This window comes from Pseudorca crassidens, chromosome 2 (genome assembly GCF_039906515.1).
Source record: "Pseudorca crassidens isolate mPseCra1 chromosome 2, mPseCra1.hap1, whole genome shotgun sequence".
NCBI lineage: Eukaryota > Metazoa > Chordata > Mammalia > Artiodactyla > Delphinidae > Pseudorca > Pseudorca crassidens.
In genome coordinates, this window is record NC_090297.1 from 169,900,790 (window position 1) to 169,921,500 (window position 20,711).

The following is a 20,711-nucleotide window of genomic DNA, read 5'->3' on the forward strand; positions in this document are numbered from 1 at the left end:
GACACTGTTCATCCTTTTAAGCATGTCGTTGAAATCAAATGTACAACTATGGTCAAGAAAAAAATATTCTTTAAAAATGGTCTGGGAAAGAGTATTTGATTTTTAATTGGTAAGATTGGCATCATTTTAACCATGTGGATTGTGAGCTATGGATCTCATAAGCGTATATATATATATATATTTTTTTCCCCTTGTAAATGTGGTTACAGCTATGCGTAGGACCTGGTATAAGTTTATAGAATGGACCTTTTATTAGAGGTGGTTTGCTATTTATGTAATTTTCCTAAAGAACTAAAAATTACATAAATGTTTCAGGGAGGTTTTGAGAAGTTTATGGTACCTGCTTTTCTTCCAAGAAAGTTGTCATTTTTATACCGGAATGAGACTTATTTGTATGCAGGTATTGGGCCATTGTGACTGAGGACCATCCAGCTTGACTTGAAAGTAATTATCTTGCTTAGTTGCTGGGAGGGAGGGTGTGTGGCAGCGGAGATAGATCCTCAATTCTGGATTATTCACAGATTACCTGCTTTCTGGATTGATTGTGTAAGCCCCTTCTTTTATTGATGTCTTCCTTTTATTGACAGACTGGACTAGAAATGAGATAAAACTCTCTTCATTTCTATTCATTGTAAAAATATTTGAGTATTAGGTGCCATCAGGCTACCCAGCAGTCAACAGGCTAAGTACAAATATTCAAAAAGGATGTTTTCACTCTTGAATAAATTAAATTTATTTCCTCTTATTTTAAACTTACCTATACAGCTATTCTTTGTGGTCACTTAAGAGTTAGGTGCATATTCCCTCTGTGGGAAGATTGCTAAATATTTAAAGTATCTTCCCAACAAGAATAAGCATTTTTTGAGACCACTTCCAAAGCTTTCCTACTATAAAAAGCTGTATATTGCCTTGGAACTGATTTATAGGTAAGAACGGAACTACTTCACTCTGTGTGTGTGATTTAACACACATTTGAATAACTGCTGTTTACTGTTCACCACTCATGGTCCCAAGACAAATAAGACAGCCCCTGTTCTCTTCAGCCTCATAACCTGGAATAGCCAAACAAGCAAACGATGAAAAAGAAATGTGCTGAGTGGAAGGTACTGGTGAGGGAAAACTTCCTAAAGAACTGTGACTGAAAGCTTTGTTCAGATACTGAGGAGTTAAGGCGGATCATCCCAGGTAGAGGGAATAATTTATGCAGAGACATGGTTGTGAAGCAAGTGCTATGTATGTGGGAAAGTATAGGTAATGTAACTGTGTTACATAAAGTGGGAGCAGAGGCTACAGCAATAATTGTGTTTTGAAGGCCTGTGTGCAATGGTAGTTTGGATTTCATCATATAAGTAATGGGAAGTCAGTGAAGAATTTTTAGTCAATTAGATTTATGTTTTATCAAGATACCTGACCTTGACAACAGTGGCTCGTCTAGTTTTGGCTGACCTCCAGTCCATCCTTAAGAGGGAGGTGAATTACGGCAGCAGTAGTAGAGGACAAAAAAAATATAGGAGCAGTTTTAAGAGTTGGAATAAGTGGAAGGTTGGCTGCCTATATTTTGGGGAGGATGAATGAGAAAGAGGACTCTCAGATGATGCACAGGTATCAAGAATAGAAAATATAGGAAATGAACAGATCGGGGCAGGGGATTGGGATTGGTATCCATGCATTAATTCAACAAGCATTCATGGAATATATTCTCCTCTAAATACTGTGCTATAAAAGTCATACTAAAAAAAAGTGAGAAGAGGTGTCCTTGAAGATAAGCCATAATGACCCTCAGCTCCTGAAAATGGAAAATCTTGCTTCTGTTTAAGTTCTTGTTCTGATTTATTGTACCCACTAACAACCACATGATATACTTGGAGCAACTAGCTAGATGTCAAGTAGATGAAATGTAAATAAGGAAGCATGTTGTTTAAAACATGTGTAAAAACATCTCAAAGTAGGCTAAGGATCGTTAAGGGCTAAGAGCTGATCTTAGAGAGGGAATTCTGATTTTCTTGTATCTTTAAGAAGAACAGCAGGCAGAGAAGAGAGAGGAGATAGGGATACCTCTTGGAGAAAGGACATAAACAAAAGGACCAGAGATGGGGATGGGAAGAATTTAAGTGGGAGCCCATCCATGGAAAGCTTTGATAAATAAATTTAAGCCTATAAATCTGAGGAAGTAATTTAAGAATTTTTTTTGAATTTAATTTTTTATACAGCAGGTTCTTATTAGTTATCTATTTTATACATAAGAATTTTAATAGACTTTTTTTTACACACAGACATATATGCACCTGTGTGTTTTATAAACTTTCTTTTAGAATAGTTCTAGATTTACAGAAAGCTTGCAAAGATAGCACAGTTTCTGTATACCCTGTTCCCATACATCCTACACCCAGCTTCTCCTATTAGTAATATCATCCGTTTACTATGGTACATTTATCAGAACTAATGGGCCAGTGTTGACACATTAACGGAAGTCAATACTTTATTAGAATTTCTTTTGTTTTTATTTACTGTCCTTTTTGTGGTCCAGGATCCCATCCAGGATACCATAATATTTTTAGTCAACCAGTTATGTTTTGAAAAGATGAAGCTGGCTATGTGTAGAATAGATTAAAGGGGGTAAATCTGAACTCAGAGAGATTGGAAGACCATTGAAAAAAATAAATAAATAAAGGCACATAGATTCACAGCCCTTTATCTGCGAATCTGAATCCTGAAAGCTGTGAAAGACTAATTAATTTGTGGCCAGACCTAACTTGACCTGTATTTAACATGGATATTCCTTCATTTAATTGAAAAAATATATTAATATGTTTGATTATGAAGTGCTACCCCAGACTCCTCTTAGGCGTTTTAGAAGGTACCTTTCTAAAGTGTAAAAATGTATGAATTTTAAATAATTTTGCCTCGAGGGTTTCAGAAAAAGAATTTAACCCAAGGTATGTATGTTAAGGCCCTTTATTAGAGTTGTGTTGATGAGGGCGGACGAGAAAGCACTACTCAGTCACAGAGAAAAAAAAAAAATCCATAGTAGTTTGGTCAGCCAAATAGCAGAAAGATTCTGAATTGTTTTTAATACTCCACTGTGTTTTAAAAACAACACTATGTATAGAAGAGCATAGCTGTTTGTAAATAAGAAAATATGTATTGATATGACGCTTTTAAAGAGTATTGTTTTCTTTCCTTAACATATGTGCAGGATAGTTTCATACATTCACTTAGTTTGAAGAAAGTTAAAGAAAAAGGCACTAATTCAGTTTCTTGGGAGAATGTGCCACTTAAATTTTTATACTTTTTGTTTATATTTATTTTTTAAAAATCAAACAAAATCTGAAATGATATTTTGTATTCAGAAAAAGTATGTGGATTTAGAATTTCATCTAGAATTTTAATGCTGAACTCCCAATTGAAATATTTTAAAACAGATTAGGATGCTTTTTTTTTTTTAAAACTAAAATTACAGAATTCTCCCTGTTGATGGAAAAGTATTATAATTTAAAAATCACCTGGGGCGATTTCCTGATTGGTTAGAATTAAGAATTACAGTAAAAAGAGAGTATATGAGAATTTTTAAGAACATCACTCAATATTGTTTAAAAACTAAACCCCTTATTATCTGACTTTGTCCTTATGGTTTTTTTAACTAACTAGACTCTCATATAAGCATCGCTTCTGATAAAACTAAGTGACAGTTTAATTCATGTCAGTTGAATATTTACTATTTATTTTCATTTATATGTTAAGTTTGACTCTGTATCATACTCTCCAACTTCTGTGGAAATAATAAGAACCTGTTATTTTTGTATACTTCCTCCTTAATAATTGGCAATATTCATTTTCTGCTCAGAGAGACCTTAGCTTTGATTTAATGGATTGTTACCATTGTAAACTTTTTTCCTCCTTGCCAAATAATAGAGTTTTTGGGAATTCTTAAGTAATGTCTCTTCTGGAATATTTGCAAATATGGTTATGAAAAGTAATTCTATCCCAGGCCCTTGTATTTATTTCATGTGCTGAAGAAAGGCTGAGCCTGCCTTTGATTGGGACTTTCCCCATTTTATTGCGCAGTGGTGTTCAGGGCTCAAGCTGAATTGCCTGGAATAAGAAAGGAGCAGTAAGCATTTGATGAAAGCAGATAATAAAGTGCATCAATTGTGTCAGCACCTCGTTGCAGTCACATCTGGCTTGCTGTCAGAGTCCCATTAGATTCCTGTGGTTTTATGTGCCAAAAATAATATGCTCTGTAGTTAATGGAACCGAGATATTTGCAGTTTGATTAAAAAAATCATCGTATTTTCTTTCAGATCTTTGTCAGGCTTAAGTTCCATCTCTGAGCTGCCATGTCTCTTTAAAATTTGACAACTGAGAGATCAATTGTTCTTTTGATCTGTTTTTTCTTTTCTTTTCCCTTATTTTAGTGAATCCAGCAGTCTCAGCAGCACTGATGCTGGTTTGTTTACCAATGATGAGGGAAGACAAGGTACTGAGATGCCATTTTTTTATCTCTTTGTGAAAAATGCCTTCATTTTTAAGTTGTGCTTATTACTAGTTGTTTCATAAATTGATGACTGCAATCCATTTACCTTAGTGCAATCCACACACTGCTTAGTGGGCTGGGGTTTAGTTATCTCCAAAAGCTAGTCTGTGGAGCTAATAATGTTAAGGAAGGATTATCTTCCTTGAGAAAGCTTTACATACCTCAAGTCTTTTCAATTTTGTCTCTTTTAGCAAGTTCACAAGACCCTGGTTCTCATTCTCCACCTGGTTCCAAATGTATTTAATTCTGTTTAAGCATTAATAAAGGTGGATTTGCAAGTCATTTGTCATTTTTATTCAGCTGTGACATTTATTCATCCTATCCAGTTTGTAAGTAATTAGACCATTTTCCTGAATTCAATATTGTACACTGTTAAACAGTAATGTCTTTCAACTTACATCTTTCCCATCTTTGAAATTTCCTGAAGCTTTTCACACTTTAACGTGGCATTATTTTGAAACTACCTGTCCCAGTAGAAAATATGAAAACCTTACTAAGGGGGCAGGATACATACATACGAATACTTATCATAAGTGTTTTCTTCCTTTCTTGAGATCTTTAGAGGAAAGCAGTAATTTCTAAGGGAAAAAAAAAACCACAAAAAATTGTTTTAATTATAAATAGTTTAATGATGTTATGAAAAAAAGGATAAAATAATAGCTGCCCCACATTTTTTTCTCAGTCTTTTCCTCCTCTTGGCAGTACAAATTAAGTAGATTAAATTATTATTCCTTTTTGCTTACTTGTAAACCATCTGTCCCTGATAAATAGATACATAATTGTTTTGAAGACCATAGACTTCACTGAAATATGTTAGAACCTCAGGGCTAAGAGTAAGCTTGACTACCTTGATAATATACCTAAATTCTTGTTAAAACACCTATGTCTACCCAAAGTTATGTTATAAACATTGCCTTTGGTAATGAAATGAAATGAAAACACTTTTAAAAAAAATAACGTTTTGACAAGCCTATCCATCTTTGAGAAGCATTGAATGGCTTAGAATAATCTGCTAGCATTTATTGTGAGCCTATCATGTTTCATATTGCTAAGTGCTTTTTTACATTTAACTTACTTTAAGTTCTTGTTTGATTCTTAATGCAGCCCCATGAGATCTCCCCCTCTTTTTTTTTTCCAGGTGATGAAACCCAGACTAATAAAGTTGAAGTAACTTCCCCAGTGTTACAAAACAGTAGAAATCTAATTGTTCTGTCTGACTTTAGAGCCCAAGTTCTTAATCTGTAGCTATTTGATTTCTGTATTAAGAATAAAGTTGTGTATCACATCAAAAATAAAATAACCCCATTTTTCTATTATAATGTTGTCTAATTGGAATTAAGATCTAGGGTAGTCAGTTTCAGGTGACTCCCTTTCTTTTCTTATGCTTATACCTGACCTGTGAACTTCTACTATAACTCTCAATGAAAGTACTAATATATTTGTACTTTGAATTCTTGTTTTTTTTTAAAAATAATTTTTATTAAATCCTCAATTGAAATAAACAGGTGACTTTGGTTTTCCAAATGGTTTAAATTTTTAACTCCCTCATAATTCTAAATACAGCCATTTCCCATAAAATCATTTTCAATGGAAGTTTAAGGGTTTTTTTAGTTTGTGTTTAAAAACATTTGTAGTAAGAGATTTTGGAAACCAGAAATCTTCTGTAAAGGGAAAAAGTTTACAGCAGTTGTGACGACCCTCTTAGAAGCTAGTTTTTCTAAGAATCGTGAAGAAGACTAATGAATCTCAGATCATATTCAAAATGTTATTTGTCTCTTATTTTTAAAACCATCTGCTTTTCTGTTTTTGCTTTTTTTGAGGTTTTTTTTTTTTTTGTTTTTTTGTCTCCATATACATCTCTTTATTATTCCTTTTTTAAAAAAATACAAAATACTGTTGATTCGGGGGCTTCCCTGGTGGCGCAGTGGTTGAGAGTCCACCTGCCGATGCAGGGGACGCGGGTTTGGGCCCCGGTCCAGGAAAATCCCACATGCCGCGGAGCGGCTGGGCCCGTGGGCCACGGCCGCTGAGCCTGCGCATCTGGAGCCTGTGCTCCACAATGGGAGAGGCCACAACAATGAGAAGCCCACGTACTGCAAAAAAAAAAAAAAAAAAAAAAAAAAATACTGTTGCTTCACACCAAGGGCACATTTCAAACTGAATTTTAAATTGATTGTTACTTCATGGTTACACTCAAGGATGGTCCTAGAAGTCAGACTTACTATGAATAGGATTCTGTTTTAAAAATACCTTGCTTGTAGAGGTTCAGTGTAGTTTCTCTGTAAACTCTGTAGTGTTGTCACTTTTCATTTAAAATCAACTTTTTCACAACTATTTCTTAATGAACTTAATCAGATTAATTTCATTTAGTCACATCTGTTCATGATTGTTTCCCCTTTTGCACTCCATAGAAATCATGAAATTAAGCTAATTATATACCATTATCAGCTGCAAAGAACGAGTTCTATAATTTTATACCATTTAATTCCTGGCAGGAGATTTATTTTTCCTTAATATGGAAAGGGTAGTAACTTAACTGGATTTCCCTACTGTTTTTGCCAAAGGATTAACCAGTATATTATTGGTTTTCACATTTTTAAATTGGTTCTGAAACATAACATTTTATGTTATTGTTGATGAAAGTTCTTATTATAGTATTAGAAAAAATTTCTTAAGTGAAACCATGGTGTAGAATAAAAAGTTTTCTTTATAGATTATATAGATGATTGCCAGATAAAATACAGGATCCCCAATTAAATTTGAATTTTAGACAAATAATTATTTTTTAGTACAAGTAGGACCCATTTCGTATTTGGACGTATACTAAAAATTTTGTACAAATACTATATATTTATATTAAAAATGAATCATCTAAAATTCAGATTTAATTACCATCTTGTATTTTTTAAATCTGAATCTGACAACTCGGTTTATTTGGATGATAAAACTGAATCTCTGGGGGATTTCTTGTATTTGCACAGGTGATGATGAGCAGAGCGACTGGTTTTATGAAAAGGAATCAGGGGGAGCTTGTGGCATCACTGGAGTCATTCCCTGGTGGGAAAAGGAAGATCCTACTGATCTGGACAAAAATTTACCAGATCCTGTCTTTGAAAGTATCCTAACTGGTTCTTTCCCCCTTATGTCACATCCGGGAAGAAGAGGTCAGTAGCACTGCCTGACTGGTGGATACAGGGGACATATAGTCAGTCTAGGAATAGTCGTTGAAAGAGGAGGCGCTAAATGGAAATGAAAGACTCTAGACGCAAAATGCTATGAGGAAACATGGTGACCAGCAATTCAGCTCCCACTGAATTCTCATGCTTTCAATTTATTAGGAAGGTTGACTTGCTTTCTTGCTAGGCCCATGGTAAAAACGTTGAAATGATAGAAAGATAAATTGGGAGGAAAGAAAAACCCTGGATAATCCTCTAATGCTTAAACAATTGGTTGTCATGTGCTGGCTGCATTAAAACCCTACTAGGCATTGGTTCGGATCTTTTAAGTGTGAATTTTGCCTCTTCCCCACTACTGTTCAATACATTTCCCCCTCCAACTGACTTTGAATTCTGAATTGATAGGATCTTATTCCATGCTCCAATGATCATAGACCCTCCTTCAACTGAGGACTTTGATTTTCCAGGTTTCCAAGCCAGACTCAGTCGCCTTCATGGAATGCCTTCCAAGAATATTAAAAAATCGGGAGGGACCCCAACTTCAATGGTAGGCATGCTTTCTTATTTACTTCTCATGTTTGGAAATGTATCCATTTCTATGGAATAAAAAGCCACATCCTCATCCTTTATTCATATTCTAATGTTATACTTAAAAATAATCCATTTTTTTGTAGGCTACAAACTGGACCAGTGAGATTCCCCTATAAACCAAATCTTCTAATGCTAATAAATTAGTTACGTTTTGAACATCTGGGGAATGACATTCGAGGGAACCTGGCTCCTGTCCTCTTCCCCTGGAGGAATATCACTGAAGTGAGAGCCTCTTTGATGAAAAGATGGGGCTGTTTTTGCTGGAGGACTGGTATTCTTCCTTTAGTCAGAAGTGAACCTGATGGGGGAGGCTTTTAGGGATCTAGGTTGGCCCAGGGTGGATAGAAACTACTGTAAATTTTATATATTTTTCTCTTTTATGATTTTTTTTTAACATTGAAACCATTTATGTATCACTTGCTTTGCCAAAATGCTAACAAAAGCTAGAGAATTAAAAACTTCCAGATCTCACATCAGTATTCCTTAATGTTTATATTGTGACTGGATAAGAACTCATTTTTACATATCTGACTGTTGTAAATTTAAAAACATGATGCATTGACATTTATGGTTCATTTTTAGAGAAATCTTATATAGCCAACATTATTTAAAATATTTGCATTTTACTCAGGGTATTTTAACAAGGGCTAAGATGAGTAATAGGTAAGGTTGATAATCTGCTAGAGTTTGTATTTTGTTCAAGTTTGCTTTCTACTTGGATAATCTGCTCTGTATTGCAAACCCATTGTATTTTATAGTACAGTTTTTATTGTACTTGGAAAAATCTTAGTTTTAAACTAGTCACGGTGATAACTAGTCTGTGCTAGTGGAATCATTTACTCTTACCTTTTAAATTATCTTCTCTGTCTGATACCTGAAACCGTCAAAATGATCATTCTTGCTTAGAGCGTATTAAACTCATGTGAAAGCTGGTATTTCAACAAATACTGTATGACTGAATCATATTGTCATGTTTAAAAGTGAGAGCTGCTTACACATCCTTAGAATGGCAAATGTGTGTGTCACTGTGAGTGTCAAAAATACTTGCATGAGCTCATTTTCACCAAGCAGAAGGGAAAATGTAACATTTCTATTGATGATATAATTTAGATACTACACTACATTCAGCCCAGTTCTTCAAAATGGTTATATTAAAATGATTAATATTTTATTAAGTTCTTATAATCGATGAAAATTGTGATTTAATACATGTATTTTTATATTATTGTATGGATTAATTGTTAATTCAGCATTTAATGGCTAATTTAAATATGATGATTGGAAAAGAAACTTAAAGTTGACATTTTCTTTACCTAAAGTTACAATCTGAAAGATTCCAGCAAATGTATTAAGTAGGAATGTGTGACATCTTTTAGATTGCTTGTCTAAACTGGAGAGATTAAAAGTGATAAAGTGCAACTTTGAGTCTCTTTACCTTTGCATATTTAAAGTGATATTTTAGAGGGACAGTAATATGGTATTCGGTCATTGTAAGTAAGCTTTTTTGTGCTATGTCCTTTGGAGTGAAACTTCATGATTTTTTTTCTGAATTTACATAAATGTTTTTATTTTCTTTTGTATAACGACTGTCTTTTAGATCTGAATAAGTCACTTTAAAACCTTGGCCTATGAACTTTGCCTTACCAATCGTGAAGCTAGATGAATGCTGTCTAGCTCTTGGTTCAGTTTTACCTATTTTCATTTTTGGTTCACTGCTTGCTTGAGCATAGCTGGGATTTGTAGCCCATTTTCTAGGCTTATTGCAATCTCACTGTGGTATTTTATAGAAGCTATTACAACTGATAGGCTAGCTTCATGGTATTGATGATACATGGCTTAACCATAGTAAACGCTGCCTTCCCTCTCTCAATTGTAAAAAGGTGATTAAGTTTCACTTGATGGAGATACAGTATATATGGTGTTTATCATGGAACTAGTGCATTAGGCCACAAACTGTTTTCCTGGTCCATGTTTTTTGTATTCAAAATTTTGCTGAAGACAATGGGCTCCTTCAGGTTTTCTTTCTTTCAATTCTGAATTGTCCTTGTTTGGAGTTTTAAGTACTGTAATCTTTTTTTTTTTTTCCAATAAAATATCTGACTTGGGCAAGAAAGGTAAGAGTTCCAATTTGTGCTGATATTTTTAAGTTCCTATGCTAAGTTTTTTGTTGTTGTTGTTGCTTGTACTGTCCCTATTACATGTAACCATCTAGTCTTAAAAATCGTAATCTCATGAAACAGTCATCTTTAAACAGTATCTCTGACATCCGGTAGTAAGAAATGAAACTTAATTCCTTAGACTTTCACATTGGAAAGCCAGATTGCTTTTAAGAGAGATGAGTTTCCTGAGCAAAGTCAGACACATGTAGCTGCAACCCATTAAATGGAATGACAGCATAGGGCTTCCTTTTCTTAAACAGATGGGTGATGACTACAAAAAATAATGATGTTCTTTGAAGGAAATGACAGAAGGAGAATCTCTTACTGAAATATTAATGTAAACATTTTTGGAGAAAAACTTTCAATCAGAGTTTTCATTATTCACCATAGTAATGTTCTATAAAGTTGCTGGCAACACGGAATTAGAGAATGCTGACCCATTGCTCCTGAGAGAAACGCAGGGTTATGTTCCTGTGAGCCTTTGGTCGTGACACTTTCATCATTCGATCAATGCATAGCCTTGTTTTATGTATGTTTTCGTTTAAAAACACCTTATTTAACATATATTGTGGATCCATTCACATTGAACTCATGACCAACAGCGTTATAGCTTGTGCCTGAACAAAGCTTATCTAATACATGTGTTTTCTCCGTAAGGCACAGCACAGCATTCTTTGTGCTTTAGCAGCAGCAAACAGCACTGCAACCTTATGCCCGGGGACCATTTAACACAGCGAATCACCAAAGAAAGCGCGAAAAGGTGGAAAACATGGCACTAAATAACCACAAAAAGGACACTTGTTTACGGTATTAAGAGCTGAAAACAAGAAAGCAGTGTTGCCTTGTTTGACTTCAGTAGGGCATGCACATGTGCCTCAGGTGACTCAAGTTTTTCGTTGCTTTTCTCACGTCTGTGAATGACCGTGAAAGCACTATGAGTATTGATTTGGGGGTTACAAATAAATTTTAGTGGATATGCAAATTTGCATATGTAGGACCTACAAGTTGGAGTGAGGATCGACTCCAGTTAGTTTTGTAGAAGAGCAAAGTGGTATTGTAGAAAATTTACAGATCTTGAAGTCAGACGTTGGTGAATCCCCACTCTGATTCTTCTTTTTACTTGTAATTACAATTTGAACCTCATTTTCTCTTTCTGGTAAATAGGGACAGTGATTACTTTGCGGAAGTGTTGTCAGGATTAAATGAGATTGTGTTTCCGTAATGGGTCCAGCACCATCTTTGTCACAGAGTGTATATTAAATAAATGATAGTCACACATATTATTAGATATATTAAACACAGAAGCTCATGTTGCAAAGAACAGTTGTATCATGGGTCAAAGTGCAGAATTTTAGACTTTAAAACTTATCTGTTCATATTTTATATATAATATCCCTTCATGTTTAATATTTAAAGTGCTTTTGATTGCCGCCTTTTGTGTTTCTTTTGTACCTCATTCATATTTGAGCCGGCCCTTGTGTTTAATATTTTGTCTGTGAAGAATAATTTTGAATGAATTTTAAATTGACAGACACTGCATTGAATCTCAAAACTTAACTGCAAACTAAAAAACCTGTTCTAAATTTCTCCTCTGCACCCCACCTACCCCAACCGCCGCAATTATTAAGCTGTTTATTTGTAGAAAGACCGGCACTGTTTAGGAGGTTTTGGTCCAGAGTTATCTGATTCTTAAAAGTAATTTTGTCCATGTACATGAAGGGAGAATCCAGATAAATTCCTGAGAATTTAATGTTAAGAGGAATTAACTATTGCTGTCCTTCTGTTAGAATAAGGCACTAGGTTATTGGAGCCCAACTAATCAGCCTCTTATATTCACCTCTTTTAGGAGAATTAAGGAAATAATAATTACGGGGCCATTATCCAGGAGATTCACCCTGAATCTCTTGTATTTCCAGAATTTGTGCATCAGGTACAATTCAGAATGATAATCTTCAGAATAATGAACCGTCCCAGAATCAGTTTTGGGATACTGTACTGGCAAAGTGAATCCGATTAACCTGACTTAAGCATAGCATTTAAGTTAGCTGAGATGTGCTACCCCTAAGCGTCCTAATTAATCAGTGTGTTCTGTGGATGAGAGATCTTGATCTTCTTTTCTTGAAATGGATGGTCTTTCCACAGTGTTACATTTATCTAAATTAGCATTCAAATTGAGTAGTCTGTTGAAAGATCAGGAAATAAATGGCTCCATTTAAAATATAGTACCTGAAATCCAACATAAATATTACATAAAGAATTGTACGTAAGGGTTATAGGGTTCTGTCTTGAGATTTTATAATTGTTTCAGTCCAGTTTTTTTGTATGGTTGGAATGAGAAAAAGTATAATGGTGATGGTGGTGGTGGTTATTCTAGCAAAGAAAATGAATCTGATTTTATTGACTATTTAATACATGTTTATCAAATTTAAATATTCAAAAAAAAATGTGAACATCAATCCTTAATCTAAATTGTCATGCTTTACAATAAGCATATTGTTTGTATTCAACAATGCAGTAACATATCTGTTCAGACTCGAGTCAATTCTGTAAGAGAAAGGAATATTATAATATTTTTCCCTTTTATGAAGTCATAGAAGACAGGATTTCATGAGTGGCATACTGATAACGATACTATAGTGATTTACTCTGTATGTCTTACTCAACTGTTGTTTTATTGTTTCTTAGGATACTAGAGTAGAAATATTTAGTCCGATTTATAGCCTTTTACAACAGGAGGCCCATTTTAAGTGGATTTGGTTTAAATAAGGGAACTACATGAACTTTTCTTTTAGCCTAGTCTAAGATAAAGGAGAAATTTTATAACAGAAAACAGACCTAAAATGATTTTTTAATATATTCCCAGCATATGTCTTCAACTGTAATTTGACCATGTGCTAACTAGTTATCTAATATTTTTCAATGGACTTCAATAACTAAATGCTTAATTATAATCTCTGTGAATTGATATTCATTTGTATCCTTTAAGCATTTTTGGATACTTTGCAGAATACAAAAAGAATACATATTCAGAATTTTTTATATTCTAAATATACATTGTATCATGTATATTCTAATCTGTTACTATGTATGTTAATAATTTAGTTCTTAATCTTATCTCAAAGTCAACATGAGCTCCAGATTTCACACTAGAAACTTATATTTTTGTCTTAGAATTTATTTTGAGATAAAGTAGATATTATATCATTGAAAAGTACTGCTTAATAGATTTATAATAAATATTTCTTTTACAGAAGACATTTTAACAGTGTCTCTTCTTTGAGTTAAAATTCTCTATTTCAATGTGATTATTCACAACTTTATATTTCATGTCATATAAATTTAATATCCATAATTGATATTTGAAAATACAAATCTAACAATTTTTTATTCTGTCCCATTAAACATAGTATCTGTATTAATAATGATATTTAGTTTTATTCTATTACACTTTACTAAAAGTAGAATATTTGTATAATATTTGTATTATATTACAATAATATATATATTTGTATATAATGCAAATATAATATTTGTATTATATTACACTTTACTAAAAGTAGAATATTTGTATAATATTTGTATTATATTACAATAATATATATATATTTGTATATAATGCAAATATAATATTTGTATTATATTACACTTTACTAAAAGTAGAATATTTGTATAATATATACAAATTCAGATAGTACAGATATATAATAATGCATTCATTCCTTCAGCAGGTATTTGAATGCTTATTCTGTTTTCCATATTTAGTCTTAAAAATCCTTTAGGAAAAATTATATAAACATATGTTCAATCTTGGTATTTTAATATTGTCAAATTTGGCCACATATACTTTTTTCTCCATCTATTTAAACTACTTATGCTTGCATCTCTGATAACTTAGTACTAGAATTGCTTTGGCTTCATATATTGTTTTTCGGTTTGTGATGTTTCAGAAATCTGGAACCTGGCAAAGCGAACGTTAGCAATGAATGCAAGCACTTATTACGATGCTTACTATATGTCAGATACTTTTCTAAGTGCTATTTATATATTCTGATTCATTTAATCCTAAGAACATCCCTGTAATGTAGGTTAATGTTTACAACTTACACATTTAACTTTTCTTTTTCCATTAGTAAACCAGAATTAATGCAGTCTGGACGTTTATTCTTTTGTCATGCTACTGATAAATAAAAAATAAATTCTCTTCATAAAAAAACCTTCCTTCCTACAAAATGCTGTTGGAAGTATGAGTTATTTTGAAATCCTGGCAGCATTCTTTGCTGTCTTGAATAGTGAGCACAGTCAAGGTGTGTGCCGTAGTAAAAATAATCATTAAAATGTTTTACTGCTTCCATCAGGTTAACCACTGTGGACCCACATCCAACTTTCTGATCCTTTTCTTTGTTTCTCAGGTAGTTTTTGGTACCTTCTTCTTGATCTCTAGCATTAGCCAGTTCAGGCCTGCTTCCTTGCTGTCTGTTTCATCTTGTTCTCCCTGCTTTGCCCTCCGTGGTTCTTCATTATCCCTCCAATCTTGTGTAACGTGCCTGGCCTCTGTCACATTTCTACTTCAGTTCAACTGTGATTGTATCCTCTGTATTTCTCTTATTCCTTTCCTCCCCTTTCTAATGGAACTTGGCAAAATTCTGGGTAGACTTCACACAGGAGGAAGATCTTTTAGCTGGGACTGCAAGTATGAGTTGGAGCTCACTAACTCATTGGGAATGGAGTTGGCAGACAGAAAAACATGAACGGGCAAGTCTAAGTTTGAAACGGCATGGAATATTCGGGAAACTGAATCCAGTGTTGCTGAAATATAAGGTATGCTTGTGTTGAGTGTACGGTAGACAGGGTTTGGTTGGCAAGGTAGGCAGGAGTTATATCATTTCAGACTTTTGTGGTCCGCGGGAATGCATGTGAACTGATGTAATATCTGGGGGGTTAAGTGGATCAGATTTCTCTTTTGAAAGATCGCATGGACAGTGGTATACAGCGTACATTGGGTGGTTACAAGTTAAGACTGTATCAGGAGTCTAAAGCTCTCTAGCTGTTCCCCTAGGAGGTGGGGTCCACAGTCGACTGAACCCTTTATTTTACCAGATCTGATTTTCTGATCAACCTTTGGGTAGCATCCATTCATTCAACAAGTATTTATTGAGCCTCTACTATGTGCTAGATACTGTTCTAGGTCTCGGGGATTACAATGGTGAATAAAGCAGACAAGGTTCCCTGGAGCTTATATTTTAGTAAGTAAAAATAAACTTGGTTGGGGAGGAGGGTGAGTACGTAAAAATGGCCACGGAGAAAATTAAACAGGGTAATGTAATAGTGAACTACAGGATATGAAGGTGATTGGAGAGAATATGATTTGCAGGCTGGAATAATGTTCAGCCTTGGTCGATCTAGTGCCCTTCTTCTCATTGCTTTTTTTAACAACATGGGGAAAGAAACAAGAGTGTGCATTACTCACACCTGTTCATTCAGGAAGTTGGGTTATGTCCTAGACATCTCTCCTGATTCCAGACCAGGTTGACCACGGCTTTTAAATGTCCACAAAACGTGGGCCTGCAAATGGCAAAAGGACACTTTTATTTGTAAAGTACAGGATTACTTCTGGTGCTTTTGAATGTTTTGTTTTGTTTTTTATTTAAAGAAGGTTTGCAGGTGCCAAATATTTATATACTATTCTGGTTTTCCCCTTTAGATTAAATCATAATGTATGTTCAGAAATGTAATATTTTAATATTCTAATAGTTTTTCTCATGCTTTAATGGCTACTTAATTATTATGCAGGGCAACCAGTCTTTTGATTACATTTTTAAAGATCATGAAATGCCATGCTTTCTTTTCATTTTTTTCACATTGGTACTTGCATACAAATTCTTAGGTCATTCACTTTATTAGTAAAAAAATGGCTTGTTTTAAGATTGATTTTTTTTTTCTTTTTTTTTTGAAGAAATTATCTATGGACTTTTTAATGAATCTCCTTAAAAACATTGGATTGCAAACATTTGCGGTTTTAAAAAATACTTCTTATAAAGATTATGATGCTTATCATTTAAATATTTTTCTTCTCTGTTGTATCCTAAGAAACATTTGCAGGGAACGTGCGGGTTCAGTCCCTGGTCTGGGAACTAAGATCCTGCAAGCCACACAGCACGATCAAAAAAGAAAAAAGAAAAAAGAAACCTTTGCAATATGTTCTAAAATGCTCTTTTTAGAAATTAAGACTGCTGGTTGCTAACTATTTGACTCCATAAATGTAGACTGAAGACCCATTTCCTTGTTGCCTTTTTTTTTTTTGATGTATGGCATGATTTTTATTGAGAAATATCTTATACAAAGATAGGTGCATAAGTGATATAAATGTATAGTTTACAGAATAACAGAAAAACAAATACCCGTATTGTCATCACCCACCTTCAGAAACAGAAGATTCTAATTCCTCTGTGTATCTCAACCTTCTGACATTAAAAATTACCACATGCATATGTATTCCTAAATCCTGTTTTCGTTCTTTATGTAAGTAGAATCACACTGATTGTCCTTTTGTGAGATATATTTTTTTTATTGAAGTATAATTGATTTACAATATTGTGTTAGTTTCAGATGTATAGCAAAGTGATTCAGTTATGAATGTTCATTTTTTCAGATTATTTTCCATTATAGGTTATTACAAGATATTGAATATAGTTCCCTGTGCAACAGTAAATCCTTGTTGCTTATCTGTTTTATGTATAGTAGTTTATATCTGTTAATTCCATACTCCTAATTTATCCTTTCCCCCTCCTTTTCCCCTTGGTAACCATAAGTTTGTTTTCTGTGTCTCCGAGTCTGTTTTTGTTTTGTATGTAGATTCATTTGTGTTATTTTTAAGATTCCATTCCTTGTTGCTCTTTAAAATTATGGTGACATTGCCAGAGTTCCCAATATTTTTCTTGGTTTCTTTTTTTTAATCAAAATCAGGGAAACAGAAATGCTGCAAACACTTCACTTTCTTCAAAGCTTCCACTCTGGTTTTCTGTCTTTTATGTTGTTGATAGAATTATTCTGATGGTCTATAAAACTCAGTTTTCTAATATGCCTTCAGATATGTCAGGTATCTAATATCAGAAAAGTTCAAAATCAGTGATGGGTAGAACACTTCCAAATAATATTTAACAGGTACTTTCTATATTGAAGTCACCTGCAAATCCTCCAACTGAAGGTCAATTTGAACAACTGAGAATTCACAAAGAAGTCTTATAAATAAAAGGGGTTTCCTGTACTGTAGTCTAAAAATGCTTCTTTAATAACTACATAATCCTGAAAATAAAGTTATTACTTAGATTTCATTTCATCTCACTTCATTTACATATATCTTTGATAGATTCTTTTAATTTTCTGATCCACAAATATGTTTTAAAGGAGTATTTTATATCATTTGTTGGATGGATAAATAAGTATATGTGACCTCTGACTCAGAAACTTGGTGTCTTGCTTAATTGTGTTTTCAGGCATAGATTCCTTGGTTCAGCTGTATGCACATGTAATGGTGGCTTGTGATCTGTTCATTGTGGGAAGTGAGATATGTCTTTGTCCCCCAGCACCTTGCAGTTTGGCTAGTAAAAATTAATTGGGAAAGGGAGAGAGAGAGAGAAGGGACGCACTGATGTTTGCTAAGGGACGCACTGATCCTAACTAGTTTTTCATTCTTCATTTAAAGTTTTAGTTTTATGTGTTATCTCTGTCTTCCTCCACTCTTTCCACACCTAGACACGTCTGAATCTCATTTCTTTCCTTGTTTGTCATATTAACCCTTTCTTTCCAAATTTCATCTATCACTGCCCTAGTGTAGTTACTCCTAACCTTACATTTTGATAGTACATTAGTCTCCTCCCTGGTCTCTGTTCCTTCCGGTTTTCCTCCCTCTAATCTGTATCACATGTAACTCCAAGGAAACATTTTTAAAACATGCTTATACCCTAGTCAAAAAATAGTTTTCACGCCTTTATCATCAAATTCAGGTTTGTTCCTTCTGACCTTCACTGCTTACCTGTGACCTATATACAACACTTCACTCCTTTCCAGATGGTCTTAGGTTCACAGCGTCCCACCCCTCCATCAACCTTCCCTTACTCGGTCATATTCGTTCCTTCTCTACATTTGCTCACAACAGTGCACCCCTCTTCTTACTGGTAGATTCATATCCTTCAAGGAACAGTTCAGGCTCCATACCTTTTTGTCAAAATCTTCCCCAACTCCTCACACTTCAGAGATCACTGCATCGTCTGAAATGCCATTGCATCTGCTGTCTCTGCCATTCTTTCATTCATTAATGGGTGACCTTTCTATTTTATACTCTTACTCATCTTCTTATGTTTGCATTGTGTCCCCAAGTATGTGTAGCACCTGAGTGACAGGGGTCCAGCTCCTAGCCCATAGTATGTGTTTAATAATTTTTAAAATGTTGATAGGAATTTACTGGGTATTACCTTATGCTTTTTAGGGAGTTTTCCACCACTAGTTACATGGCCAGTACAACCTTAAGTAACATCCTTTCCTACCAATATTAGTATCTAAGTTCTTCATTGTTTTTAATTTTTATTTTTTTTAATTTTTTGGCCATGCCGCATGGCTTGTGGGATCTTAGTTCTCTGACCAGGGATTGAACCCAGGCCCTCGGCAGTGAAAGCACGGAGTTCTAACCGCTGGACCACCACAGAATTCCCTCTTCATTGTTTTTAATTTGTCCTTTTATGTATTTAGTGATGTGATGCAGATAAGGTTCCATTTGAGAGAGCACTAAAAAGCTGCTCGGATGCCCAGTGTACAGATGCTCACCTTTTGGTTGGGGAACTCTTAAATGTTGCTATCCATAGGGATTTTCCTTTGAAATAACCCCCTAATAAGTAATCTCCTGCCTCAAGGCGTGTGGAGTGGGGAGTGGATTAGTGTTTTGCCTCCACTCGCCAACATTCTGATTGCAAAGCAGAGGGCAGGGAGCCCTCAGTCTGCAGACTTTCCCTGAATTCTCTTAATTTTAGTAAAGGTATATCATGTGGTCCATAGGTATGGCCCCTTTCTAGTTTAACAGTGTCTTATACACTGTTTGTGCTTCTGCTAGGATATAGGGAAGGGGTGGTAACACTGTATGACTGTGTGGCCAAGGATTGGGATTAGGGATCAATTTAAAAAAATAAATTTTCCAGCAATTCCCTGTTGAAGAGGTGTCTGGTGCCTCCAATTTCTGAACCTTTCTGGAGTCTGCTGCTTCAGTCAACTTACTTATTATCACCCCCTCTCCCTACCCCTTTGCTAGAGAAAGCTGAGCTGCCGGCCACACATCCATTTCGTTTTCTTCTGTGATTTTGTTGACTCTGCTTGTCTGGTGGTATCTTCTTTCCTATCCGCTTTGTCCTTGTGGAGTTATACCTTTTTATTCTTTACTGTCTTTTTAGTGGGGTTTTGAGAGGGAGCTGCATTGTGTGATTAGTGGGTTATGTTTACCGCGAAGTGCTAGCTAGTGTTCTTTTCTTTTGATTTTCTTTCTTTCTTTTTTTTTTTTTAAGTAATAGATTCACAGGTTTTAAGAGGACAAAAGGACAAGAGGATAAATAGGACAAAAGGTATCCAGTGGAAAGTCTTTGTCCCACATCCAGTTCTTCCCATACCCATCTGTGCACATACAGTATCGATTAATCTGAACCTTGGTTTTTAAACTTTAAAAAAAAGTCTGAGAGATTATAAATTATACCTATTTTTTATTCATTTGTTTGGCTGCATAGTATTTCATTTTAGTATATTATTAAATAATTCTATCAGCTTTTATTTTATGTAGCTAATATTTAAGGACAGAAATATTTGGTTACTATTAATTACATTAGCTAACATTATTGAGTTATTATTTGCCAGGTGGTGTTCTAATCTCTCTATGTATGTTAATTCATTTAATGTTCAAAAAAAGGCTACTGAGGCAAATATTATTCTCCTCTCCATTTTATAAGCCAGGAACAGGGGCAAATGGCTTAAGTGACTTATTCAAGGTCACAGCTTGTAATCAGTAGTGTCAGGATTTAAACTCTGGTCCTGTGACCCACTCCCCAAAGTCTTAGCCTTCAAGCTATACTACTTCCCCTTCAAGGGTACAAATATTTCCAATGAATTTTTGAATTTGTAAAAAATTGATAGGCCTAGTGGCCCGCTGAAATAAAATACATCTTAGTTATATAGTTTGGTTGATTTAATGAATATATTGGGTAAATAATTACTCTG

The 20,711-nt window shown here is 34.4% G+C and overlaps 1 protein-coding gene across 2 annotated transcripts in view; it reads left to right on the top strand.

The window, feature by feature from the left end:
• The window catches only part of GPATCH2 (G-patch domain containing 2), a 168,803-nt gene that overhangs the window by 11,221 nt on the left and 136,871 nt on the right, over positions 1-20,711 (top strand). The window contains exons 3-6 of one of the 2 annotated variants that reach the window (XM_067729739.1): positions 4,416-4,477; positions 7,516-7,698; positions 8,178-8,257; positions 8,385-9,720. In XM_067729739.1, the coding sequence (XP_067585840.1) occupies positions 4,416-4,477; positions 7,516-7,698; positions 8,178-8,257; positions 8,385-8,417 (358 nt within the window). In that variant the 3' untranslated portion in view covers positions 8,418-9,720. Of the gene's footprint in view, positions 1-4,415; positions 4,478-7,515; positions 7,699-8,177; positions 8,258-8,384; positions 9,721-20,711 lie in introns of those variants that run through there. The other variant, XM_067729738.1, reaches the window with a different exon arrangement.